We start from the raw sequence: 27,885 nt of genomic DNA on the forward strand, positions 1-27,885 counted from the left end.
TTATTAGTCATTTAGCAGACACTCTTATCCAGAGAATGAGTGTATCCATTTTCCATTTATACTGGTCCACCTGTGGGAATCAAACCCACAACCCTGGCATTGCAAGTGCCATGCTCTACCAACTGGGCCACATGGGACTAAGCATATCAAGCTAACAATATGCATAATATCAAAAAAATCGGGACAAGGCTAGAGAAAGTAATATGAAATGCTGATGCGGATGCGGATTCTGACCAGTGGAGGCTTCTGAGGACGGCTCATAATAATGGCTGGTATGGAGTCAATGGAGTGGTATCAACGACATATAAACCATGTTTTTGATGTGGCACATTCACCTTTACTGTGAAATGCTTACTTACAAGCTCTTAACCAACAATGCAGTTTGAAGAAAAATACGACTTTAGAAAAGATTTTCACAAAAAACTAAAGTAAAAAATAAAAAAGTAACATAAAATTAAAATAACGAGACTATATACAGTTCAGGGGGTACCAGTACAGAGTCAATGTACGGGGGTACAGGTTAGTTTAGGTAATTGCGGTAGTATGTACATGTAGGTTAGGGTTTAGTGACTATGCATAGATAATTAACAGAGAGTAGCAGCAGCATACTTTTTTGTTGTTAAATTTAGCGAAGGGGAGGTCAATGCAAATAGTCCAGCCATTTGATAAGCTGTTCAGCAGTCTTATGGCTTGGGGGTAGAAGCTGTTAAGAAGCCTTTTGGACCTAGACTTGGCCATTCCATTGACTTGGTCATTCCATTGACTTGGCCATTCCATTGACTTGGCCATTCCATTGACTTGGTCATTCCATTGACTTGGCCATTCCATTGACTTGGCCATTCCATTGACTTGGCCATTCCATTGACTTGGCCATTCCATTGACTTGGCCATTCCATTGACTCCATGTATTCTTATATCTTGTGTCAAGGGCGCAATTTTGGTTTAAGAAGTGTATGGGGGAGGGGGGGGGGGGGGGTTGCTTCCGCATGGTCTTAAAGCACAACATTGCCTCGTTTTGCATCACATTCCAATGATAAAACTGGGGGGAACAAAAGTGCAATTTCAGAATGTGGGGGGGACATGTTGCAAAAGTTGCGTCCCTGTCTTGTGTTATATTTTTATTGCTACTGTGGACATTTCAGTGCCGAATGCAAAGCAACCATGTTCAATATTTACATTTTATTGCCTTGCCTAATCAACACATAACAGGAGATTGCCATGTGGCATGTGTAAGGCACTGAGAGCCATAGTTATAGCCTTCTTGGTCAGGCAAGTCTCAGACCCCTTACATTGTGTTGCACACTGAGCTTAGACCAAGCAAAGTTGCCTAAACCAAGATGTTGATGAAGTCACCGAGGTTCACTGTAGCTTCTAGAGGAAGCTTGGTGTTGATGGGCTTATGAGTTTTGTTGAAACAGAGACAAATGAGAAGAGAACACCATGCAGGGGAGAGAGAAACATGCCATGTTCTTGAAAGTGATGGATGGTGTGTGTGTGTGTGTGTGTGTGTGTGTGTGTGTGTGTGTGTGTGTGTGTGTGTGTGTGTGTGTGTGTGTGTGTGTGTGTGTGTGTGTGTGTGTTTTATGCGTTTGAGTGTGTGTACACTACTGTATACAGTTTGCAAGAGAAAGAGAGAGATGGCATTTGGACAAAGATAAAGAAACGGTTGCAAGTTACAGCAACCACCTTCAACAGGAAATGATGACTTCCTGTTGCTAAGCGATAGCACAGCTCTCTCGTATAGCCTCTCATCCACTAGACACAGCAGACAACACACAGCCACACACACTCAGTCATACAGTCTCACCAAAGACGGGCATTTGGCTGTCCGTCCACCCCAACCATGATGACAAGCCAGGATGGATTCTCCAGAACGGAAGACGGCCTACTACAACCTCCCGATCAAGCAAGTACCAAACTTTGTCATGTAGAAAATAAGTGAATTTAATGTGTTCATATTTGTAATACGCAACGAAATAAATCCAAAGCATTGGTCTTCTGTGAAACACCTTTATTGTACTGGCATTGGCCCATCTTATTAGAAAGGGTTTATATTGCGTGTTTGGCACTATGTTTATCATCAGGCTCATGTGTGTGTGTTTAGAGTTCGATGTCCTCTTAGATAACAGTTTGGGAGGATGGTTCTCTACGGATGCTGAGGTCAAATTGGTTTGCAAAACTTTATTTCCCGCATCAGTTAAGTTTTGAGTGACTTCAAAATACCTTTTGTATTGAGAAGAAATGTGTCATGATCATTGATGTTTTAATAACACTTTAATTATCGTTAATGTACTCGTTGTGTAAGCATTACATGCAGTCCATTTGGTATTTCTAGATAAGATGTGACCATGAATCATACTTCGGTACTACTCGGTACTACATGAGGTCAGATGATACTGTATGGAGATGGATGTGTTTTCACTTTTCATAAAAGAACCACAGACAAGACATCCATAGTTTTAATACCTGTGTGTGTGTGTGTGTGTGTGTGTGTGTGTGTGTGTGTGTGTGTGTGTTCATGTTTTATATGCATCATTTTTTATCCAATCCTAAATTTGTGTACAGAGACTGGAGTAGTGTAGTTACTTTATCGCCTTCAATGAGGAAGTCCCTGCCAGAATCGATGCCTATCTGACTTGTGTCACCCTGACTATGCATGGGATTGTTTCACATTAAAACTCAAACATTTCTCAAGCTCCCCACTATTGCATAATTGCTATGTCCCAGCAGGTACATTTGGCCTATCTATGGCGTGGATTTCTAGGATAAGTATAGTGCCAGGGGTTTCTTGACCACCAGTGGCTAAACTTTGTTGTTTCCCTTCCACATTTGCCTCCACACAGACTCGTGGCTCAACTTGGAACAGACAGAGACAGGTAGAGTGAGAAGAGACTCTATTTTAAATATGCACAAAATATGAATGCTATTTTGCGATACATGCTTCCCACAACCAAGGTTTCCTGTATTACGGTATTGTGTGTAACCCCTCTGTCTCTCAGAGCTCCCCTGCCCGTAAACTGGGGATGACCAGGAAAGAGAAGGACACAAGGGTAGGTCCAGCTCCTTTTTTCTCCACATAGGGACACGGGTGGTTAATCAGTATGAGCTAAAGCCTCGTGCTGCAATGAATATCATACTCAATGATGTTGTGTCTTGATTGTATTTGCCATTATCAAATAAACTATTAAGTACGTTTGTACACCATCACTTTATGAACTCTGACTTCAGCATTTCCTGAATACAGCACACACAGTAGATAACAGGATCAATGTACTTTCAGGACTTTAAAGAGAATGAGAACCCAGAAGAAAAGGAGAAAAGACATAAGGAACAAGAGGTACCCTCGCTGCAACTTACAGGAATTGTGCTTGCTTTCATTGGCTTTTTCTCTACAGCAGGCTGCATTAGTAGTCCTTTTAGAGTCCCTATTGAAGGTTCATGTTTGTCCATCTTCTCTCTCTTTCTCCCACATCTTCTCCCTCCCAGCTCAAGTCGCTGTATAAAGAGCTGCTGTACACTATCACCCACAAGCTGGGGAAGCCAGCCTCAGAGGTCTTCACTGACAACCAGCTGCACCAATACATCCGAGAGGTGATCATCTAAACGAACAAACTCAGCTAACCCTATAATGTACTGACCCTCTCATTTACATGACATCTAACCACACTCTCTCTGTCCTCAACCTCTCACAGACCAAATCCTGTGCTCTGATTATTTCATTGTCCCAATACTAATACCTTGTTGCTATTAAACTACCCCTCCCCCTTTAGGCTTTCTCTATGGCAGTGGATGAACACCAGAGTCTGACAGAGAGGGTCCAGAACACAGAGGTGAGTTAGCAGAAGAGTTTCAATGGTCTATGAGAAGCCATTTGACCCAGCAGTATTTACCTATACAGTATCTAAGGGGGATCTTGTCCACAGCCTCCAATCTACTGTCTGATGGCCACTGTGAAGGAAGCCAAGGGCATCCTGGGAAAAGACGTCAGTGGTACGTCATCCTCACCTCAGATCTGTGAACACAATTCATTTCACTTAGGGTTAGAGTGAACTATTTTGATTATCTGGAGTTGGTAAGAGATTTCTCTATTTTGGTTGGTCCCTTTAGGAACTACAGATCTGGCAGAAGTTTTACTATTGTGGCATGCGAATCCAACTATAGCTGACCTCCAGTGGGTTTTGTTATGTTGTCCCCAGGTTTCAGTGACCCATACTGCTTACTGACCATCCTGGAGGATGAGAAGGAGAGCAGGACACGGCGGTCCAGACCTAAACCCCGTAAAGCCGTGGTGAAGGACGCCGTCTCAGACGAGAAGGTTTACACGACAGACACAAAGAAACAGACCCTCAACCCCATCTGGAACCAGACCTTCGTACTGTGCGTGAAGGAACATTTACATAGAACATAGAACCTATAAATATAACAAATCTATGAGTTTACTTTACATAGGGTGCCTTGAAATAGCCTGGTCCCTTGAACATCCTGGCAAAGTGAACACTGAAGCTTCTCCATGTGGTGTCTCTCATGGAGATTTTAAACATATTTCTTCCCCTGGGCTGGTAGGGAGTTTGAAGACACTGCAGTGGCCAGCTTCCACATTGAGATGTGGTGAGTTTCCAGTAAACCACTGTTCTGTTAGGTTGAAGTAAAAGAAACTCAATCTGTTACTTCATATTCATTCTGAACAATCTCTCTCTCATAGGGACAAGGATGAGGAGTTGTCTCTGGCACAGAAGCTGGAGGAGATCCGAACCAATTTTCATGGACTGAGGAGGTAGAGCTTGCATACACACATGCACTCGCTCGCTCACACACACACACACACACACACACACACACACACACACACACACACACACACACACACACACACACACACACACACACACACACACACACACACACACACACAATAACACACACACACGCACACACGCACACGCACGCACACACACACACACACACACACACATTATCCCAATGTTGATTGTTTCTGATCGCATTCAGGATGATCAAAGATGCTAAGAAGGAGAAAGGCCAGGATGATTACTTGGGAAGCATTGTGCTGAGACTGGAGGTAAAGCAGTTCCAAAACACACATGCTCCCCCACCCTGATGCTCACCAAGCAACACTCCTAATGTGTGTGTGTGTGTGTGTGTGTGTGTGTGTGTGTGTGTGTGTGTGTGTGTGTGTGTGTGTGTGTGTGTGTGTGTGTGTGTGTGTGTGTGTGTGTGTGTGTGTGCGCGCGCGTGCGTGCGTGTGTGTGTGTGCGTGTCTGCGTGTGTGCGTGTGTGCATGTGTGAAGGACCTGCATTGTACAGAGGATAACTGGTATGTTCTGGAGCCGAGGACAGAGACTTATCCAGATCGGGGCCAGTGTCATATGCAGCTCAAATTCATCCATAAAGAGGTATGGAGCTCAAGTCCCTCTACAGCTCTCTAGTGCCAAATTATGTTTAATAATAAAGCAAAATTGGTCAACATAATGAACACACCAAACCAAAATGGTCAATCTACACATCTAGTCAGATGAGAGAAACACCCAAGGAGCAGGGTGGTCTTTCTCTTACAGTAACTGTGAGATATATATTTTTTTAAACAATGTTTTATTAACAGTTAGTAATAGTTGTTGATCTATAGTAAGCTCCGGTTATCACTTGTAATTGGTGATGTGTCTGCTGTACAATTGTACTTTATTGTATGTGAAGAAAGAAACAGACCGATTATAGTGTTTGTTTGTCTGTGACAGAGAGACGGGACATTGAGTGCTGGTCGTAGTGCTTACGTCAACTACTGTGGGATCCTACTGCAGTTTGTCCAGTCACACATCTCTAAGCAGCAGGTAATAAATGTTCAGTTCCAACATTTGACAGTCATACATACATACAGCCTGTAGATCTAGTGGTTAATATGTGAAGGTAATACACCTGCCTCAGGGTAGTGTTCCATGGAAGGGGGAGTTGTGTGGGGAGGGACAGACCCTGTTGCACCTCTACGCCACTCAGTGTAACCTCTCACCTTTCCTGCAGGACCTGGCGTAAGTAGGCTACCACACACTCAAAACACATACACACATCTACACTCGTTTACATGTTCAAATTGACACTATATGTTTTATAGGAAGTGGATGGCCTACAGTAAACTATACCAGAGTTTAGAGGTGGACTCCTCAGTGCTGCTCCAGCAGCTGACCAGTATAGAGTACCACTGGCACCAGCAGGATCTGCCCTACCAACAGGTAAGACAGGCTTTACTTTGCTTTGATTGCATATTATATACTGTGTATATCATTTACTAAGGAAATAAACACAAACATATGTGTTCAGAAACAGGAGCTAGGGGACTCTCTCCGTGGTTTCCTGCAGTACGGACTGTGTCTCGTGGCCAAATACAGAGACATCTTTCCCCCAACGCAGGACGCTACCCCTCGCTTACACAGACTGCTCAGGTACCCTGCTGTATGTGTGTGTTTGTATTTGTATTTATTATGGATCCCCATTAGCTGCTGCCAAGGCTACTCTTCCTGGGGTCCATCAAAATTAAGGCAGTTATACAATTTTTAAAACATTACAATACATCCATAACAGATTTCACAACACACTAAGTGTGTGCCCTCAGGCCCCTACTCCACTACCACATATCTACAACACAAAATCCATGTTATCATGTGTGTGTGTATGCATGTGTCTGTGTCTATGTTGGTGTAGCTTCACAGTCTGCGCTGTTCCATTAGGTGTATTTTTATCTGTTTAAAAAAATCTGATTCTACTGATTCTACTGCATCTGATTCTACTGCATCTGATTCTACTGCATCTGATTCTACTGATTCTACTGCATCTGATTCTACTGCATCTGATTCTACTGCATCTGATTCTACTGCATCTGATTCTACTGATTCTACTGCATCTGATTCTACTGCATCTGATTCTACTGATTCTACTGCATCTGATTCTACTGCATCTGATTCTACTGCATCTGATTCTACTGCATCTGATTCTACTGCATCTGATTCTACTGCATCTGATTCTACTGCATCTGATTCTACTGCATCTGATTCTACTGATTCTACTGCATCTGATTCTACTGATTCTACTGCATCTGATTCTACTGATTCTACTGCATCTGATTCTACTGCATCTGATTCTACTGCATCTGATTCTACTGCATCTGATTCTACTGCATCTGATTCTACTGATTCTACTGCATCTGATTCTACTGCATCTGATTCTACTGCATCTGATTCTACTGATTCTACTGCATCTGATTCTACTGCATCTGATTCTACTGATTCTACTGCATCTGATTCTACTGCATCTGATTCTACTGCATCTGATTCTACTGCATCTGATTCTACTGCATCTGATTCTACTGCATCTGATTCTACTGCATCTGATTCTACTGCATCTGATTCTACTGCATCTGATTCTACTGCATCTGATTCTACTGCATCTGATTCTACTGCATCTGATTCTACTGATTCTACTGCATCTGATTCTACTGCATCTGATTCTACTGCATCTGATTCTACTGCATCTGATTCTACTGATTCTACTGCATCTGATTCTACTGCATCTGATTCTACTGATTCTACTGCATCTGATTCTACTGATTCTACTGCATCTGATTCTACTGCATCTGATTCTACTGCATCTGATTCTACTGATTCTACTGCATCTGATTCTACTGCATCTGATTCTACTGATTCTACTGCATCTGATTCTACTGATTCTACTGCATCTGATTCTACTGATTCTACTGCATCTGATTCTACTGATTCTACTGCATCTGATTCTACTGCTTGCATCAGTTACCTGATGTGGAATAGAGTTGTAATCATGGCTCTATGTAGTACTGTTCACCTCCCACTGTCTCTTCTGGATTTGGGGATTATGAAGAGACTCTGGTGTCATGTCTTGTGGGTTATGTATGGGTGTCTGAGCTGTGTGCTAGTCATTTAAACAGACAGCTATGTGCTTTCAACATGTCAATACCTCTCACAAATACAAGTAGTGATGAAGTCAATCTCTCCTCCACATTGAGCCAGGAGAGATTGACATCCATATGTTTTTCTCTCTGTGTACATCCAATGGCCAGCCGTGCTGCTCTGTTCTAAACCAATTGCAGTTTTCCCTCTTTGTGGCAGCTGACCACACGACTGAACAGTAGTCCAGGTGTGATAAAACTAGGGCCTGTAGGACCGGCCTTGTTGATAGTGTTGTTAAGAAGGCAGAGCATCGCTTTATTATGGACAGACTTCTCCCCATCCTAGCTACTGTTGTATCAATATGTTTTGACCATGACAGTTTACAATCCAGGGTTACTCCAAGCAGTTTAGTCACCTCAACTTGCTCAATTTCCACATGATTTATTACAAGACTTTGTTGAGGTTTAGGGTTCAGTGAATGATTTGTCCCAAGTACAATGCTTTTAGTTTTTGAAATATTTAGGACTAACTTATTCCTTGCCGCCCATTCTGAAACTGACTGCGGCTGTTTTAATAAACACATTATATATGGAACAATTCCTGATTCTACCTGGATTATGTTGGAGAGGCTTCCATTAAAGAACACCCTCTGTGTTCTGTTAGACTGGTAACTCTTTATCCACAACATAGCAGGGGGTGTGTTGGTTCTGTTTTTCTGTGCTCCGTTTTATTTACTTACCAAATAAGGAACCCTCAAAATGTGCACTTATAAATCATAACAGTTTGAATCAAAATACAGCTGTAGACTGAAGTCAAAGATCAAACATCACATATACAACTGATGCCTCTCATGAGATCTGCCCCATAGGAAAAGTCCAAGTTGCTTTTATCATGCTTGTAGTCAACCCCCTGTGATGTCACTGCATATGTCATTACCTACTACTCCTCAGACCAAGCCCATGCATACACGGCTATACTAACTGGCAAGAGATACAATAGTTCCAATCTTTTCTAAGGCCTCAGCAGTAAATGTCCACTCCCCCAAGTTGATTTATAGAGGTATGTCTGACTAGCCTTTTATCTCTTCTACTCCCCTGCAGGGCTCTTTGTTTATCTTTGAAATGCTTTCTCACAGACCCCATTTCTTTATAAGAGGCAAAGACTGTGTAACAATTCTAAAACCTTACAATGCATATATATAATGTTAATCTGTAGTCTAGGATCCTATAAATGTAGAGGAGGAGGGGTCCCATAGCCCCTCCCCTTCTATTAATACAACATAAGCATAATCAATTATTACAATTCATCAATCATTTGGTGCAGCCACTATCATGACCCCAATTTGACCCATCAGGTGTAAAGCCATAAGCCACTTACATTTTTCCGACAGCAGACCATGATCGATAATGTCAAAAGCCGCACTGAAGTCTAACAAAACAGACCCCACAATATTTTTATCATCAATTTCTCTCAGCCAATCATCGGTCATTTGTGTAAGTGCTGTGCTTGTTGAATGTCCTTCCCTACACGCCTGCTGAAAGTCTGTTGTCAATTTGTTTACTGTAAAATGTGCGTGCGTGCGTGCGCGTGTGTGTGCGCGTCGTATATTATGTGTTTATTAAAACAGAGCTAATGAACAACCTGCGTGTTGTTTTGCTCTAGGATCCTGTCTCAGGTCTGTAAGACGCAGGCCTTTCAGAAGCTGAACGCAGCTCAGTTTGACCTACATGACGAGGTCATCGAGGCTGTGCACGTAAGTACACATAGAAAGACTACTATGAAGTGTACAGTTAATACTGTGAACGATCCACAGAGCTATTACTCTGTAAGACTAAACGTCCTTGTTTGCCTCAGTCTGGTACACAGGAGTGGTTCGCCATAAAGAAAGGACCACACCAGCCCATGACCAAGGTAGGCTACAGACAAAGGAAGAGAGACCCCCTCCCACATATCAATTTCAAAGCACATCATGCACTTCTTTACACACTTTCCCTTTACACACATTCTGTAACTTTATCTCTCTTCCCCCCCCCCCATTTCCCTCTTCCCAGGACCTGACAGAGACTGTGACTGCTCTCTCTAGGCTGATAGGTGAAGTACAGCAGGACATCAAGCACAACAAGGACAGCTGGAATAGAGTGTTTGTCAGGTAAGAGACAGACAACCATACAGAATATAAGTATGGTGGGAGGTGTCATTATCTGTCTTCAGTACGAAGAAGGTCTGGTTGTTTGACATACGAATGGACTTGAATGGGGTTGTTTCTCTCTCTCTCTCTCTCTCTCTCTGTAGTGCTGTGCAGGTGGATGTGTTCACTGTAGTCTACCAAAAGCTGGACTTCCTGGTAAGTGGAGTCCAGCGTTTTTTACTCTCTACCTCTCTCTCTCCTCTGTATAACTCACACCTTTCCCCCTCTCTCTCCTGTAGCTCGCGGGGGAGGTGAGACACACTCTAAGCCTGTTGGAGGGTGAGATGGAGCAGAATCTAGCCAATAGCCTGTTCCCTCTCTACCTAAGTCTACAGGTCATCCACAAAGACAAGGCCTTCCTACAGAAAAGGTCAGAGATTACTCCCTTATGCTACATACTCAGTAGTACACACTACTTATACACTACTCCCTTATACATACTCAGTACTTCACACTACTACACTATATAATAGAGCTAAGGCTGTTGTGTTGTTTCAGGGGTAAACTGTTGGAGCTGACTAACTTCCATGAGGGCTTCCGGGAGGCGCTTCCCTATTGGTTGAACAAGGCCTTCAGCACCACTCAGGACAGGGTGGAGAGAGCTGTACAGGTGGACCAGGTAACATACTGTTATAACACAGCACCTAGAATAGAATGGAATTCCACCCACTCCTCAGTCAAAACTACCATTATCCCGCCCATTCTCCCTCCAGCAGATGCGGGACTTCAGGCCCTTCGCCAGGTTAAATACACACACCTGCAGGCAATTAGTGGCAGCCTGACAAACCTCCAGTTGATACCTTTCGGTGTTGGTAGTAGTTCAGTAGGTTATACCTTTTACCTGTTGATGCATTTATTGAAAATAAATCATCTGTACCATCCTGTCATCCCTGCTATTACATTCTATGATTAAAATAGGCTATAGCCTTTTGGACTGTTCTCCATCTCTCTGTGTGTTCTTACCGACACAATTTCCACGGTAGCCCATACCAACATCAGCAATTCAACCTATACAGTTATATTATTCAATTGAATAATATAATAAAGTAGAATAGATACCAGCTACAATATTCACTGTACACCTTAAAGTTGCACTCCAGTCTCCTTTTTCACCTGATATACTCAACAAAGGGCACATCTCGATAGGTGGTCGAGGTATCCTCGTGATTTGGCACAAGTGGGAGGATTGGACTTTCCTATTTTGTTCTCTATTGCTCCTCTACTTTTCCCTCCAAGCAAGGGAGGAGACCGATGACATCAGAGGGCACCGTCAGACCAACTCCCTGAATGGCCTACATCTTGAAGTTTGCAACAAACAAAAAAAGCACTATTTTCCTCACAACATATTTGTCTACATTACTGTATTTATATACGTGGGATATTTTTTTTCAACAGGAAAAGTAAAAAAAAATGTCTGGAGTGCGTCTTTTAAAGCCAGGTAAGATACTTACTCACTCCCTCCCTCTCTCCCCCAAGCTCCAGCCGCTGCAGTCGGGCCCGGTACCCATAAAACACAGCTCGTCAGCAGTAGACCTGGTGACCTGTGTCCAGCCCATCTGTCAGCTGTGGGAGCAGCTCTCCTGGCCAGACCCCGAGGAGGCCTTCATGCTCATGGTCAAACTCACTGAGGTACTGCATCATAAACATGCATTGTCATGCAAGTACACATAGTATCTCATCATAAGTAGACAAGGACATGCTCTAGCATACATTATCATACACACATTTACTATTGTTGGCATACACGTTTTTTGCTCATTTTTGTGTGTGTGCGCGGTGTGCATTCAGGACGTGTGTAAGATTGTGATGAACTACTGTCGTATCCTGAAGGAGCGGGTCAGGGAGCTGTCTGAGAACTCAGACCCCGGCAGGGCTGTCAACATGGTGAGGGGAAGAACACTCCTCCCTCTATCCGCTTCCACTTTCATTTATTTTCCCTTCTCTCTTTCTACTTGTGTCCATCTCGATCACAATCTTTGTGTGTCTATCTCCTCTTCTGTCAACTACATTTAAGTGAATTATGTTCATGGCCATTACTCTGTGTCTCTCCCTCTTTCACCCTCCCCCCACCCCAGCTGTGCGTAGTAGTGAATGACTTGGAACACCTGAGGTCAGTGCTGATCCGCCTGCCCCAGCAGCTGAACTGGGCAGGGCTTCGAGAACGTACCCATCACGTGATAGGGGACCCTCAGTTCCACAACGTGCTCCCCTCACAGCTACTGCATGCACAGGGGGTCCTCAACAAAGAGATACGCTCTGCCTTAGAGACCGTTGGACGGAAGGTAGGGGCGTAGGAGAGAGGGGTGGGGTTCAATGGAGGAGAGTCAAAAGAGACCTAGACCAGGGCTGCGTTCAGCACGTTTTTACGTTCTGGAACGTTCAATTGAACGGAAACGGTGCTGTACTGAACGACCAGGTAAAAAACGGGGAGGATGTGGGTTGCGGAACGCTGTCAGCATGGCCACTTCCCTTTAAATACATCACTCAATGCTTCAAGCCACACCACGCCACACCCACCAAACGGGAGCAAAACATACCTCAAAGTCTGTTCAAGAACTTACAAGAACATTTTGGGGAAACGTGTCGTTCAGTACAAACCGTTCCGCAACGTAGCAAACGTTCAGGCGAACTGAACGCACCTCAACTCACATTTTGAATACAGTCTTGGCCTCTAGCATTTCTTAATGAACCAAATCTAAAACAAGGCCAAACCAGGAAGTTCAGCCGCCCTTTATAACCCAAACGCTTCAGAAATTGGCCTATAGTCACCTTCATTAATATAGTTTATAGTTATTGAAGTAGCTCTCTCTCGCTCTCTCCAGCTGAATTCAGACATTGCGATGTACGTCCGCAGCATGTCTACTCGATGCAGAATCCCCTCCAAGTCCACGGAAGAAGTAAGAAACTGCCGTCAGCCATTTCCGATTCAGCAATACTGAATTTATAGACAAACATTTCCTTGACTTATGAAGAGCATATTACTGTAACTGACACAAACTGTTCCATGTGTCCCCTACCGTAGGCTGTGGTTCCCCTGATAAAATATCTGGAGAGAGAACTGCAGTACATGAATGAGAACCTAGTCCAAGAGAACTTCAACAGGTACAGGTACACACACCTGTAGCGCCAATCACACACTCTTTCTGGTTCAACTGGTGCTGAACATGTATCACCCTCTTTGTTCCAGCATGCCTGTATGAATATCTTAGAGTAGTTAGTAGTTGCCAAGCCTTTCAAATATTCTCGTCATCTCCACTCTTCCTTCCTTCCCCAGTCTGTTGACTCCGTTGTGGACTAACTCCATAAGGACCTTATACCAGGTAGCTACACAGCAGAAGCAGGAGGATGGACTCATGGTGTTCTGTCAGCGACTGCAATTCACACTCCAGGTTAGTATGGTACTGAGTACACACTCCAGGTTAGTATGGTACTGAGTACACAATCCAGGTTAGTATGGTACCGGGTACACACTCCAGGTTAGTATGGTACTGAGTACACACTCCAGGTTAGTATGGTACTGAGTACACACTCCAGGTTAGTATGGTACTGAGTACACACTCCAGGTTAGTATGGTACTGAGTACACACTCCAGGTTAGTATGGTACTGAGTACACACTCCAGGTTAGTATGGTACTGAGTACACACTCCAGGTTAGTATGGTACTGAGTACACACTCCAGGTTAGTATGGTACTGAGTACACACTCCAGGTTAGTATGGTACTGAGTACACACTCCAGGTTAGTATGGTACTGAGTACACACTCCAGGTTAGTATGGTACCGGGTACACACTCCAGGTTAGTATGGTACTGAGTACACACTCCAGGTTAGTATGGTACTGAGTACACACTCCAGGTTAGTATGGTACCGGGTACACACTCCAGGTTAGTATGGTACTGAGTACACACTCCAGGTTAGTATGGTACCGAGTACACACTCCAGGTTAGTATGGTACCGAGTACACACTCCAGGTTAGTATGGTACTGAGTACACACTCCAGGTTAGTATGGTACTGAGTACACACTCCAGGTTAGTATGGTACCGGGTACACACTCCAGGTTAGTATGGTACTGAGTACACACTCCAGGTTAGTATGGTACTGAGTACACACTCCAGGTTAGTATGGTACTGAGTACACACTCCAGGTTAGTATGGTACTGAGTACACACTCCAGGTTAGTATGGTACCGGGTACACACTCCAGGTTAGTATGGTACTGAGTACACACTCCAGGTTAGTATGGTACTGAGTACACACTCCAGGTTAGTATGGTACTGAGTACACACTCCAGGTTAGTATGGTACTGAGTACACACTCCAGGTTAGTATGGTACTGAGTACACACTCCAGGTTAGTATGGTACCGGGTACACACTCCAGGTTAGTATGGTACTGAGTACACACTCCAGGTTAGTATGGTACTGAGTACACACTCCAGGTTAGTATGGTACCGGGTACACACTCCAGGTTAGTATGGTACTGAGTACACACTCCAGGTTAGTATGGTACTGAGTACACACTCCAGGTTAGTATGGTACCGAGTACACACTCCAGGTTAGTATGGTACTGAGTACACACTCCAGGTTAGTATGGTACTGAGTACACACTCCAGGTTAGTATGGTACCGGGTACACACTCCAGGTTAGTATGGTACTGAGTACACACTCCAGGTTAGTATGGTACTGAGTACACACTCCAGGTTAGTATGGTACTGAGTACACACTCCAGGTTAGTATGGTACTGAGTACACACTCCAGGTTAGTATGGTACTGAGTACACACTCCAGGTTAGTATGGTACTGAGTACACACTCCAGGTTAGTATGGTACTGAGTACACACTCCAGGTTAGTATGGTACTGAGTACACACTCCAGGTTAGTATGGTACTGAGTACACAGTCCAGATGAATACATTATTCTTAAATACACACTTCAGAACATTTCTGACTGTGTGTTGCAGTGTCTGGAGCAGTGTTTTCATGCTGAGGGGAATGGACTGCCACTGGATACTCTTCACGTTGACAGCTACAAGGTGAGTTCATGTTGGTTACATTTCACATTATATTGTTAGAAACATATATGGTTCTATAAGGACATGTAGAAACATGAAATGGGGGGGGGGGCCTTGGGTTATAAACACTATACAATAACTCCCTTTCCTCTCTCTACTCATTCATTGAGATTCTGAAAGCTCATCTGACACACAACTCTCTCAACTGCCAGCAGCTCATAGAGAAATTCCTGGATAGAAAAGTATGGGAGCAGGTAAGAGACTATTTTATTTTTGTTGTATAACAGTAAAAAGCATTGCTATAGAGAATACATTGAATCTGTGTTTGTGTAACAGAAGGTTTACAGTGGAGAGAAGTACGGCGCAGTCACACTCCTAGCATCCTACAGGAGGTCTGACCATAGACTTAGAGTGGAAGTGTTGAATGCAGCTAACCTCCTACCTATGGACTCCAACGGTAATTGGTTTCCTCTCCTTGTCTCCTTCTAGACAGGTCAACTAGACAGGTCTTCTTACAGATCAGATATGTCTCCCGTCTCTCTCCAGGTTCCAGTGATCCGTTTGTCCAGTTGCGTCTGGAGCCTGGTCATGTGTTTTCTGAGGTGGAACCTCGCACCACCCAGATCAAGAACTGTGACCTCAACCCCCTGTTCGACGAGGCCTTCGAGTTGTAAGCACTAGCTCCAACTGCTGCCCTTCCGTCGCTACATTGGTGTCAACGGATAATCCAAGTCTCTCAGATCTTTTCCACTTTAACCTTGCCTCCTACTCATCCCTGCCCTTAGGACCCATACAAGTAATTCTCTCTCATTCTCCTCTTCTTCTTTATGTACTCCCTCTGTCAGTCTGGTGTCAGTGGAGCAGTGCCAGGCTGCGGGGGCGTGTCTGGTGGTGACAGTGTTGGACTATGACACCCTGACAACAGATGACTTCGAGGGGGAGGCCTTCCTGGCTCTGAAGGCAGTGCCGGGGGTCGGAGGGGGATCAGGGGACAGACAGGGGCACCAGCCAGACCCCTCCCCGGCCCAGATACGCCTGCCGCTCATGCACCCCAAACCAAACGGTATGATTTGGAATTCAATTCTGTGAAAATTAAACACAAAGGTGTATGATACTGAAGTGTGTGTGTTCTCTCCAGATGACAGTATCCTGAAGCTGTTGGAGTCGAGGAGAGGAGAGAGGGAGGCTCAGCTGTTTGTGAAGAAACGCAGACAGAGAGAGAAACAGTCACAGGAGGGGAAACAATAACACACAGCTTCATCCAAAAATATACATTTGTTTTATTTTTTTATACCAAAACACACAAAAATGAATCACTGTTGGTGGATGCAGTAGGACAAGGTGTGAACTTTGTGCCAGGTCTATGTATAGTAGTGATCGTGTCTTTTCATTGGTTATCAACACACCCACACCCCCCTGCTGTTTCCAAAGCCTGACACCTGGTGTAGTCAGTGCATGTAGCAAGTATGACATACAAGAACTGTGTATATTTGACATGAGTTTGACATACTGTGAAATATCAAAATGCTTACAAATGTAAATTATGCCCCAAAAACATTATACATAGATTTTTATAAAAAGAAAAGGCTGGTATTTGAGTTAACGTGAAGCGCCTTGTTATTAAAATGAAAAATCGGCATCATTTCAGACTACACAATTGAATAGTACATTTTTCTTGATTGTGTTAACATGCTCCCATCTTTCCGGTTAACAAAGAATAATAATATTAGACTGCAAACCTGAGTCAGTCACGCACAGAAACTATCTGTAAGCAACACAGACTGAGTCAGTCACGCACAGAAACTATCTGTAAGCAACACAGACGGAGTCAGTCACGCACAGAAACTATCTGTAAGCAACACAGACTGAGTCAGTCACGCACAGAAACTATCTGTAAGCAACACAGACTGAGTCAGTCACGCACAGAAACTATCTGTAAGCAACACAGACTGAGTCAGTCACGCACAGAAACTATCTGTAAGCAACACAGACTGAGTCAGTCACGCACAGAAACTATCTGTAAGCAACACAGACTGAGTCAGTCACGCACAGAAACTATCTGTAAGCAACACAGACTGAGTCAGTCACGCACAGAAACTATCTGTAAGCAACACAGACTGAGTCAGTCACGCACAGAAACTATCTGTAAGCAACACAGACTGAGTCAGTCACGCACAGAAACTATCTGTAAGCAACACAGACTGAGTCAGTCACGCACAGAAACTATCTGTAAGCAACACAGACTGAGTCAGTCACACACAGAAACTATCTGTAAGCAACACAAGACTGCAGCGTCCAAATAGTTTAACATGGCTTTCCTTCCTTAATCTGCAATTTCTTTGTAGGCTTCCACCATATGTCCTTCCTGTAGTTTCAGATCAGTGTGAAGGAGACGAGGAGAGGAAGCCTTTTTATACTATTGAGATGCAGCCCTATTCTTCCTCAGACTATAAGTCTCCTTAGCAAAACAATAATAACTAATGGTAAAAACTAAAACCTTGTACTCCTTCAAATGGTGGCCCACTTAGGCTGCATCATGAGATGGCTGTCTGGATCATACATGCCTTTAACAACTGAGTCAGATTTGTGATTTAGCTTGTAATGGTTAAAGCCAGGTCTGTGGTTAAAGCTGATCCTGAATCATTTCTTATGGACGGGTAGTGCATGTAAAAAAAAAAATCTGATCTTGAATCAGTGACTATATGGACCGGAGGCTGGTCTTTGGGCTGGTCTTTGAGTGAGGATACCATATCTATATATGGGCTATAGATAGTAGAGTTAGGTCAGGATAACTGATCTAGGTTCTGTTCTGGGCAAAGGGGGCACTCTGTAGAGCTGGTGCAGCTGTCACACAGTAGACCATGTCCACAGGGCAGCGAGACCGATCCCTGCTCTCCACACGTCACACAACATTGACACTGCTTTCTATACACCACCTGGATAAGGGGAAAGAAGTGGGGGAGAGGAGAGGTAAAAGAAATGTCTGCTGGTTAGTTGGGGAATGTTTCACATCAACAAGCATAGCTCTGTGTGTATGTGAGTTTGCATGTGTATACTGCAAATATCAGTGTCTCTCCTTTACCTGTTCCACAGTGTGTAGACATGTACAGAGCTGGGCCTGCAAACTGAGGACAGACTCTAGAGGCAGTCTGTGGAGCAGCTGGAGCTGGTGGAGGCCCAAGTGAGGGTTCTCTCCTGTCCTCATGCTCTCCAGCGCCTCCTGGAGAAGGGAGGTCTGTCTCTTTGCCGCCTCCTCAGCCTGCCTGGCCCGCTCCGCTTCAAGAGCTGACCGACCGGCTGAGCCACGAGACTCCTCTGCATCAGACTTCAACACCGCCCACGACTGGAGCGAGAGCGGGATGTAGAGTAGGGGAGGGTGATGAGTGAAAAGAGGGAGAGCGCAACAGAGGGAGAAAATGGGAAGGAAGAGAAAAAATGTTTTAGTCTGACCCATCTGTTGGTTTATGTGTACACTAACATGCGCGCACACACACACCTACTCCCACTTCTCGTACCTGTGCTGTATGTCTCCAGGTGTGGTCCCAGTGTTTCAGTAGTCTGTTAGCATCGTCTAGTTCCTGTCGGACCCGGGCTGTCTCCATGCTCTGGCCCATGGTGGGTATCAGGGCCGGGGGCGTACCGGGAGAACCCTGGCCTGATGGGTGCTCCCAGATACTACTGCTCATACCATTCAGACCTGCAATACAGGAGACATGGAACACATGAGACATGTATTTAGCTGAGGTGTCTTTGGAATGTATGGGAGAATTAAAGAATTATACACATTTTAAAACCCTCTAATTTTGTAGGATTTGGGCAGAAAAACACATGATCTAAAAAGATATCCACAAACCTAAAGAGCTATGCGATGGCCCCAAGAAGCTGCTTTCTGATTTGCTGGGCTGCGATAGATGGGAGGAGAAGAATGGCGATTGGTGGGCTCTGATTGGTGGAGAGGGCGAGGGGGAGCTGAAAGGGGCAGAGCTGCAGAGGGTTCCTGGAATGTTGACAGGAGCAGAACTCTGGAGCTGATTTCCTCCTGCAACATAAATCAATAATTGAATTAATCAATCAATCATGAAATTCCACTCAGGTGTGTGCGTGTGTCTTGGCTCCATACTCACCCAGCATGGCTCTGGGGAGAGCCGAGCTGCTGTCCAGACTTCTCTGCAGGGCAGACATGCCAAAGTCATTCAGGTCCAGGTCATCCAGAGCTGACTCTATACAACACATTATCAACCAAAACATCAGTCTGTCAGATCTGTCCCACATTATCAACCAAAACATCAGTCTGTCAGATCTGTCCCACCTTATCAACCAAAACATCAGTCTGTCAGATCTGTCCCACCTTATCAACCAAAACATCAGTCTGCCAGATCTGTCCCACCTTATCAACCAAAACATCAGTCTGCCAGATCTGTCCCACCTTATCAACCAAAACATCAGTCTGCAAGATCTGTCCCACCTTATCAACCAAAACAGTCTGTCAGATCTGCCCCACCTTATCAATCAAAACATCCGTCTGTCAGATCTGTCCCACATTATCAACCAAAACATCAGTCTGTCAGATCTGTCCCACCTTATCAACCAAAACATCCGTCTGTCAGATCTGTCCCACATTATCAACCAAAACATCAGTCTGTCAGATCTGTCCCACCTTATCAACCAAAACATCCGTCTGTCAGATCTGTCCCACCTTATCACCCAAAACATCAGTCTGTCAGATCTGTCCCACCTTATCACCCAAAACATCAGTCTGTCAGATCTGTCCCACCTTATCAACCAAAACATCAGTCTGTCAGATCTGTCCCACCTTATCAACCAAAACATCAGTCTGTCCCACCTTATCAACCAAAACATCAGTCTGTCAGCTCTGTCCCACAGCAATCAAGTGGCAATATTCTTCAGCGATATCCCATGTAATTGCCCCTCAGGGATAAATCCTGTTTTTTGTAATTGAATGGAATGTTAGGAAGTGAACTACAATAGTTAGCTACTTCTACAAATGGCTAGCTCCTCTGTGAGTAATAAGAGTTTAAAAGTCTACTGTGCCTGTGTGACTGACTCACCCACTACAGACTCCACGGTGTCGCTGGTGGGATAGAAGGGCAGTGCGTTGGCATTCATGCCCGGGAAGAGGCCTGGTGCTGGGGCTCCATGGTGGTGGTGGCCCTGGTGGAGGGGTCCAGGAGGGGCAGGGCTGGGAGGGGTGGCTGCCAGGCTGGAGGGAACACTGGAGGACAGACTCAGAGGACTACCCACTGGGAGGAACACCAGCAGGTCCTAGAGAGAGCGAGAAGGGTGGTGGTATGTTCTATACAGACTAGTGTAGATATAGTACAATAAGCAATGTTGCCTAATAGTTTCTGCATTCAACAATGTGATATTACTGCCTTACAGAGACATCAAGACAATGAATGACAAGCTGGCTGAAGCAGCAACAGACACCCAAGCCAATAATGTGTAATTATCAAAATGAAAGGAGGACCAAGGCACTCTTCATATAATTAATTAAAATGCCTTTATTTGTATGGCGTGTTCAATAGAAACAAAGTTCTAAAAATCAGACGTGTTTCGGCTGCATGGCCTTCGTCAGGAAGTACAAAGAAATAATACAATGTGCTCTTTTGAACAGCTTTTCCAATTAGCCCTAATTGGAAGAGGGAGTGGTTACACAATTGATTGGACACACCTAATAAGCAGTACTATACACATTAAAAAGTGAAATACAGTAGCTATGTGATCATAAAAATACAACTCCAAGCTAGAAGTATTAGAACACTTAGAAAGGTAGTTCTAACCTTAAATATGACTGGGAGAAGTGTCAAAAATAAGTAAGCAATATATTCCATAGTACACAGAAAAACATGAACAGCTGAAGGCAATTGAGCAAAATGTCCACTAGATGACAGCAAATGGACCTATCACAAACCTACAGGAAGGGTGAGAAATCCATATCTTCATTTAAACCAGGGTATTTAGTGGACTGTAGTGTGTAAATCCATATCTTCATTTAAACCAGGGTATTTAGTGAACTGTAGTGTGTAAATCCATATCTTCATTTAAACCAGGGTATTTAGTGGACTGTAGTGTGTAAATCCATATCTTCATATAAACCAGGGTATTTAGTGAACTGTAGTGTGTAAATCCATATCTTCATTTAAACCAGGGTATTTAGTGGACTGTAGTGTGTAAATCCATATCTTCATTTAAACCAGGGTATTTAGTGGACTGTAGTGTGTAAATCCATATCTTCATTTAAACCAGGGTATTTAGTGGACTGTAGTGTGTAAATCCATATCTTCATTTAAACCAGGGTATTTAGTGGACTGTAGTGTGTAAATCCATATCTTCATTTAAACCAGGGTATTTAGTGGACTGTAGTGTGTAAATCCAAAAACGTTATGTTTTGCGGTGTTCTAGTGTACTATGGAATATATTGCTTACTTATTCTTGACACTTCTCCCAGTCATATTTAAGGTTAGAACTACCTTTCTAAGTGTTCTAATACTTCTAGCTTGGAGTTGTATTTTTATGATCACATAGCTACTGTATTTCACTTTTTAATGTGTATAGTACTGCTTATTAGGTGTGTCCAATCAATTGTGTAACCACTCCCCCTTCCAATTAGGGCTAATTGGAAAAGCTGTTCAAAAGAGGACATTGTATTATTTCTTTGTACTTCCTGACGAAGGCCATGCAGCCGAAACACGTCTGATTTTTAAAACTTTGTTTCTATTGAACACGCCATACAAATAAAGGCATTTTAATTAATTATATGAAGAGTGCCTTGGTCCTCCTTTCTTTTTGATGACCAATTTACCCCTTTTACCAAAGAGCACCTTCGATCTACCAAAATGTACTATTGTGTACCTTAGTAGCGCTTCCCTTCCTCCTCTTTCTAATGTGTAATTATAGTTCGAAGCTGGTTGATTTTGACAACAATAAAAAGGTACCTGTTTGCTGTGATGAGACGCCATTTCTCTGTTGCGCTGGTCCATGGTAAAACTCTTCTGTTTGGCATGATCTTCCCTCTCGTACCCCGGTGCCCTACCGTACCCCCCTTCCCCAGCCCAGGGGGAGAGGGGTTCGCCTCCCCCACACACGTCCTCACACAACGACAGCACCCTCCCTAACAGGCCCTGTTCTGCCACACACACCCCCCCTGATGGGGAGAACGGACCTCCAGACAGAGACCCAGATCTTCCACCTCGGCCCCCAGGGCTGGAGCATCCTTCCTGGGCAGGGTGAGGGTCTTGGGGTCCTGGGTGGAGAGGTGGGGAGCTGGGGGTCTGAAACGACGGTTCTTCACTGATAGGGGGCTCTAGGAGACAGGAGGAGAAAGAGTAGATCAGTTACTTACTTGCTAACTATCATTTTACAACACGATTTTGCTAACTTTCATTTTACAACACGATTAGGGTGTTGAGACACTTACTGTTGTCAAGGTGTGCAAAGGCACAGAAGGGGCCCCGGGGGCAGCTGCCACACTGCTGCATATCGTTACACTTCGTGGACTTATAGATCTGGGGAGGCACATCAGACAAAACACACCGTCAGTTAATATAGAGTTCTAATTTGTGTTAAGCAAATGTAGCGAACTCGAACTTTGGCACAAATCTGCCAATGATATAAACGGATGACCTAGTTATAATTTGAGACAAGGAGCGTGTTTCTGAAGTTAGGACGGACCGCATCACGTACCTCAGGGTGAAACTGCTGCTCTGTGCGTGTGTGGCAGTACTGGCATCCCTCTGCCACCTCACACTTACTGGGATCTCCCCACTCCTCACTGTGCTTCACCGCTGGGCACGGCAGCGCTCTGGAGAGGGAGAGAGAGACCCCACACACTTTAGTGTTGTTTTTGGGACACAAGTAAAAAAATCTATATATTTTTAAACAGGTCATATGACCTGTGTGTGTGTCGAATGGATGTGTGCATGTTTTGTACCTGTATTTGTGTTTGTGTGGACTACGCCGCCTGTCTTTGCTATTGTGGTAGTACGGACAGGCGTAACCTTGGCGACACAGACGAGGAGGCTTTTTACACAGATCTGTCTTGTAGTGGGACAACACATAGGTGTTATCTACAGAGAGAGAGAAAGGGAGAGAAATGTAGTAGCATTGGAATCATGGCCTTCACATGGAACAGCCATTGATCAGTTAAAGGATGTGCATGTGTATGTGTATATTCGTACCCTGCCAACGCGGTTCCTCACTCAGGATCTTCTCAATGAGGGCGGTACTGGCCGCCAGCCCCGACTGGCCCTCCCCCCCTCCTCCCTCAGCAGCCCCCGACCCCCCCTGAGACTCCATCACCTGCACCTCCCTGGAGAGTGGAAGAGGGGCGGACATGGCAACGAGACCCGTTAGAAAGTGGAACAATGAAACAGAAATCTCTGGCTTTGGGTCATTAAACTAAACCTTAATTTGAAGATGAACAGAAGATATGTCTCCGCTGCACTGTATACTCCTGTACCTGACGTCGTAGACGGGACATCGTAGGTCATGTGATCCGTGTGCAAAGGCGCAGTGGGAGCCGTTCTTACTGCAGTGGCCCTTCCCGTCCGTCTCGTGGATACAGGAGCCCGTCTTATAGTACCTCAGGTGGTACCGCCGCTCTGTGTCGCCCGCCGTACGATGCAGGTACGGACATCTGGAAATCACAAATTGGGAAAACAAACTACACGTCTTGCTGGGTCATGTGATACTGTCTCAGAGCCACAGTCTTCCACATTAGCGTTCCCCTTGTGTGTGTTAATAGGCTGAGTGTGTGAAAGTGATAATGTGTCAGCACTTCTCCTGATCTGCCTGAGGCATGGCCCAGAAAGGGGGGGGGGCTGTTTTCAGCTGCAAATCACAGCAGTCAACAACAATCACCTCAGCTATTCAACTGAATGGGTACATCTCATTGATAAACAGTACCCTCAATCTGAAAAGAAAACTCAATCTCAGATTCTTAGGTGCTGTATTATGCAATGCAGAGCATGTTCTGTGTATCTTTAGGATGCAACTCATCACACCGATTGTCAGTCTGCACAGTACGGGGCCGTTTGTTCACTTGGTGTCGGCGTGGTGTGTTTATAGGGACCACCCGCTGTTGGCCATTGACGGTCAAACTTTTCGCCCGTTTCTACATGTACAATCGGTTTGCAAATTACTGCCGGCACTCTGATCAGGTGCAAAGTACTCTCAGCCGGGCAAATCCTACCAGTCTGTCCATGCCTTTAATGTGGGGAACTCAAGAATTGACCCAATAGGGCAGATTTGAGACCCACAAAAAACATTGGTTTTAGTGCACCATAAAATTGTGAAGAAAACAAGTGTCTGTCTACTATACCAATAGATAAAATCTAAAATCTTTCTCTTCCTCTCTCACACACACTTACTCATCCCCGTCAGAGCAGGTGCCTGTGCCCTCGTCGTATTTGGTGCAGTAGACGTCTGGACTGTAGTTGAAGGTTCCGTCCCGCCTGCGGATGGGCCTGCGGCGCCGCTGGTTCAGAAAGTGCCAGTGGAAGCAGGCAAAGGGCCGGTGCTGGGTACACTTGTGCTGCACAAACAGAGGACACTGTTCTGTCCTGAACTCCTTCAGATACCTGCATAGGGGGGACAGAGAGGGAAAGAGAAGAAATGGGTAGAGATATAGGAGTAGGACATTAGTGCATGCGGTATATTTAATACCAAAAAAATAACAATAGCAAGCTGCACTTCTTAGTTATCACAACTTTTCACCTATGTTGCAGATGTAAACATGCACCCTCCGACTCGCTCTCAAAAACACACTGACACATAAAGGCAACTTATGAACCATTAGACCAATTAAAGTGTCTTACACTGTAATTTGACGGCATATTATCATATCCTGACACAAAATGCCCCCAAACAGTCCAAGGCTACTGTACAAATCCAAACCACGCCAACTCAGTCAACAGTAGGCCTCTCACTTATATTGCCTAACTAGAATTGGTACACACTAATGCAGACCAGCGATAGCTGGTAAAAAATACTTAAAATCAAACCCGACAGGAGCAATTTAACTAATTATCCTAACGTCAGTGGTTTTTGGGTGTGTTTATACACGTGAGGTTGTGTGGTCTACGTACGTGTAGTGTTGAGGCTTCTCAGGCTGTACGTGCAGGACGTTGGCGGGAGACGTCGTGCCACCTGCGGGCGAGGAGGATGAGGAGGAAGAAGGTCCACCGGAGGTCGTAGCCCCCGACGAGGACGGGGGCTTTGTGTGTGTTTTCGACATGTTTTCCTCTTTGAAGCTTTTGTACCAGCGTTCTGTTTCCAGTGTGCGACAAAGTCCGCATTCTTTACCGATGCGCGCTTGCGCCTGGTACGAGGAAGTGGAAGCGTCAGTTCGAAGGGTTTGCTAAGAACTGTGGGGCATGTAGTTCAACATCGTCTGTCCCCTTTGCCTTTAAACTGCAGTCAGTGAAAGACATATAAATATAATTTTGACATAAAACAATTATCTTTATTAGATGGAGCATACATAAAGTTGTACTTGACGTTTGAGTCACACATATGAAATGTGTTATGTGCAAACCAAAGCACTTCCCTCAAACCCTGTGCAAATAATAAATAACAATATTACACGGTTTCCCACCTGTGTGGTCATTCATTAACTATTAGTTACAAAACATGCTCAACTTTTTATTTCACTTTCAAAACAGAATGTTGCTATTACTACTTCCAAGATACCACAGTCGACTGCAGTTACTACACTTTTCCTGCAGTTTCAAAACTGTAATCTTTTTTTACAAATGGAAATATGTACAATTGTGTGATATTTAATATTTTCCTGGTCATTCACGAGCAATATGGTGATAAGAGTTATAGCGATCTCTCGAAAACTCTAGGGGGTATTCTGCCTTCTCCCTAGAGTTCTCAAACATTAGCTTCGCACAGGACTGCCTCATGTGAACTACAGTCCCGACGCTGTGTTTTAGCGTCTAGAAACGTCAATAATCATTACTTGTGATACGGCCTTTGAAACGTATGGCCCTTATTACAGGGCCGGCTCCAGCCTTTTGGGGGGCTTAAGCAAGATTTGGTTCCTGCAATTCTACACATTTTTCCATTGGGGGAAGTAACATTTTAGCAATTTTATAAAAAAATATATATTGCAATTCTACTTATGTTGGCATGGGGTAGAGATTAATAAAAAAAATCTGTTTTACAGCTAATTTCATACAATTCTAATCCATTTTGGATGGAGACACATTTTAGCAGTTTTAAAGCTAATTTCCTGCAATTCTACACATATGTGACTGTTTATGCCTGGAGCCAAACATGCCCTTATCTTTCATCAGTGAGAAAGAATAATTATTTAAATAAAAAATATATACACTTACTATAGGAGTTTTTAACAGATCCATACAACTATGGTATGAGTGCCTCCACCCATCGAAACTACACTTCCCAAGTTACGCTTACACACAGGTGTTCGGAGCATGCTAAATGGCTAATTAGCACAGGTGGTCGCTTCTTGTCTGCCGTCTGTTCTCCGTAAACAAGCGCTGTAACATGGAAATATGGTCATGTGGGAACACCAAAGGTGTCAGCATGCTTCAGTTCAGCTGGTGCCTAGCTGAACTCGGCTAGCCGAACAAATGTGCTTGCATTCTCTCAAATTCCATGATGATCTGGATGCGATTTCCAAATAGATGGAAAGGTAATCCCTGGATTAATGTTAGCTAAATGTAGTAATAAATAATTGACAATTCTGTGAACTGTCTTGGGCAAGTTTTAATTTGATACAGTACCTGTTAGCAAAGGTGTTAACTAGAGAGGCTGTGCAGGAGTTGCAGGGATTTGTAGTCTTGCATGATGTGGTCCAAGGCACTGCATCTCTGTGCTAGAGGCGTCACTACAGACCCTGGTTTGATTCCAGGCTGTATCACAACCAGCCGTGATTGGGAGTCCCATAGGGCAGCGCACAATGGGGCCCAGCCTCGTCCTGGTTAAGGTTTGGCCAGGGTAGGCCGTCATAGTAAATAAGAATTTGTTAACTGACTTGCCTATTTTTTTAAAAAATTGAACCTTTTATTTAACTAGGCAAGTCATTTTAAATAAAGATGTCTACTTTTGATGCTAATGAACATTTTTTTTTTTTAATCTTAGAGTAAATAGAGCCTAAATGTCACCTTGTCCGAGAGAGAATCAAATGATTATCAAAACGTCACGCCAGGGTAAGCATACACAAGACACAGCCCTGTTTCTAAAATCGCGTATGAGAAAGATGAATGGTGGAAAAACAATTGGAACCATTTCCCTGTTTGACCGCTAGATTTTATGGGTATTTTGACACCTCCACTGTGTGGCTCTATTGAAGAATAGCTACTGTTGACCAATCTCCAGGATCCGAACTTCAGTTTGCCTCCAGAAAAATGCGGTTTGCCCGAACAGCCCCTCAAAAAAAATCACACAATTCAAAAACGTACTCATAATATATGCACGAACTCTACCGAACTATTTCGGCTGTGAAGCATATGGACGCCTTAACCCTATCAAGGTGTATATCAATTTAACCTAACATGTTTTCCTTGTTCTTTCTCGCTGATATGAAAGATAAGGTCCTTATGCTTCCAAAACCATACCGCAAGCGATGGATGTTAATGTTTAGACCGAACCCCTGGGATCTTAACAAAACTCCCCCCCCCCCCCCCCCCCCCCCCCCGATCTAAAGAAGTATTTTTTAATGACTCTTATGTGTCTTTTAATGGAACTGAGAGACATGATCAAGAGCTATAGTGATGT

General features: G+C 44.2%; 2 protein-coding genes across 10 annotated transcripts; one reads left to right on the forward strand and one right to left on the reverse strand.

Annotated features, from left to right (window-relative positions):
• Positions 1-1,745: 1,745 nt before the first annotated feature.
• Positions 1,746-16,759, forward strand: LOC109870336 (protein unc-13 homolog D). Of its 7 annotated transcripts, none has more exons than XM_031804895.1 (34): positions 1,746-1,906; positions 2,844-2,876; positions 3,000-3,050; positions 3,281-3,337; positions 3,487-3,591; positions 3,771-3,830; positions 3,924-3,990; positions 4,197-4,377; positions 4,564-4,608; positions 4,703-4,774; positions 5,008-5,077; positions 5,307-5,411; positions 5,751-5,843; positions 5,920-6,038; positions 6,122-6,239; positions 6,328-6,449; positions 9,588-9,678; positions 9,780-9,836; positions 9,977-10,074; positions 10,218-10,269; positions 10,353-10,483; positions 10,612-10,732; positions 11,590-11,742; positions 11,902-11,997; positions 12,189-12,395; positions 12,936-13,010; positions 13,136-13,221; positions 13,388-13,502; positions 15,067-15,138; positions 15,288-15,371; positions 15,454-15,574; positions 15,664-15,787; positions 15,963-16,180; positions 16,256-16,759. In XM_031804895.1, exons 1-34 carry the CDS (start codon positions 1,844-1,846, stop codon positions 16,363-16,365), a joined length of 3,372 nt encoding a protein of 1,123 aa, XP_031660755.1. In that variant the 5' UTR covers positions 1,746-1,843; the 3' UTR covers positions 16,366-16,759. The 7 variants fall into 7 exon arrangements, with proteins under 7 accessions (XP_031660755.1, XP_031660759.1, XP_031660756.1 ...); XM_031804899.1 differs by having other exon boundaries at positions 15,333-15,371; XM_031804896.1 differs by having other exon boundaries at positions 13,136-13,215.
• Positions 16,378-27,710, reverse strand: unk (unk zinc finger). 3 transcript variants are annotated; one of them, XM_031804902.1, is made up of 15 exons: positions 26,892-27,710; positions 25,224-25,548; positions 24,507-24,716; positions 23,597-23,773; positions 23,316-23,446; positions 23,069-23,204; positions 22,822-22,939; positions 22,556-22,643; positions 22,074-22,441; positions 20,187-20,400; positions 19,242-19,337; positions 18,971-19,156; positions 18,633-18,814; positions 18,200-18,460; positions 16,378-18,053 (listed from the first exon to the last, which is right to left on the reverse strand). In XM_031804902.1, the coding sequence occupies exons 2-15, from the start codon at positions 25,370-25,372 to the stop codon at positions 17,901-17,903; spliced, it is 2,469 nt and encodes an 822-aa protein (XP_031660762.1). In that variant the 5' UTR covers positions 25,373-25,548; positions 26,892-27,710; the 3' UTR covers positions 16,378-17,900. The 3 variants fall into 3 exon arrangements, with proteins under 3 accessions (XP_031660762.1, XP_031660763.1, XP_031660765.1); XM_031804903.1 differs by lacking the exon at positions 26,892-27,710 and having other exon boundaries at positions 25,224-25,876; XM_031804905.1 differs by lacking the exons at positions 25,224-25,548; positions 26,892-27,710 and adding an exon at positions 24,954-25,163.
• Between the last annotated feature and the right edge of the window lie 175 nt (positions 27,711-27,885).

Source organism: Oncorhynchus kisutch, linkage group LG25, assembly GCF_002021735.2.
Source record: "Oncorhynchus kisutch isolate 150728-3 linkage group LG25, Okis_V2, whole genome shotgun sequence".
Taxonomy (NCBI): domain Eukaryota; kingdom Metazoa; phylum Chordata; class Actinopteri; order Salmoniformes; family Salmonidae; genus Oncorhynchus; species Oncorhynchus kisutch.

Excerpts from the sequence above, each read along its gene's own strand:
- LOC109870336 (XM_031804895.1), top strand. The coding sequence starts at position 1,844 with ATGATGACAAGCCAGGATGGATTCTCCAGAACGGAAGACGGCCTACTA. Across the intron at positions 5,078-5,306 it reads GCATTGTGCTGAGACTGGAG|GACCTGCATTGTACAGAGGA; the intron begins GTAAAGCAGTTC and ends GCATGTGTGAAG. Across the intron at positions 13,222-13,387 it reads GAGAACTTCAACAGGTACAG|TCTGTTGACTCCGTTGTGGA; the intron begins GTACACACACCT and ends TTCCTTCCCCAG.
- unk (XM_031804902.1), bottom strand. The coding sequence starts at position 25,372 with ATGTCGAAAACACACACAAAGCCCCCGTCCTCGTCGGGGGCTACGACC. Across the intron at positions 24,717-25,223 it reads GAGAAGCCTCAACACTACAC|GTATCTGAAGGAGTTCAGGA; the intron begins GTACGTAGACCA and ends CCCCCTATGCAG. Across the intron at positions 19,338-20,186 it reads CACCGTGGAGTCTGTAGTGG|AGTCAGCTCTGGATGACCTG; the intron begins GTGAGTCAGTCA and ends TGTGTTGTATAG.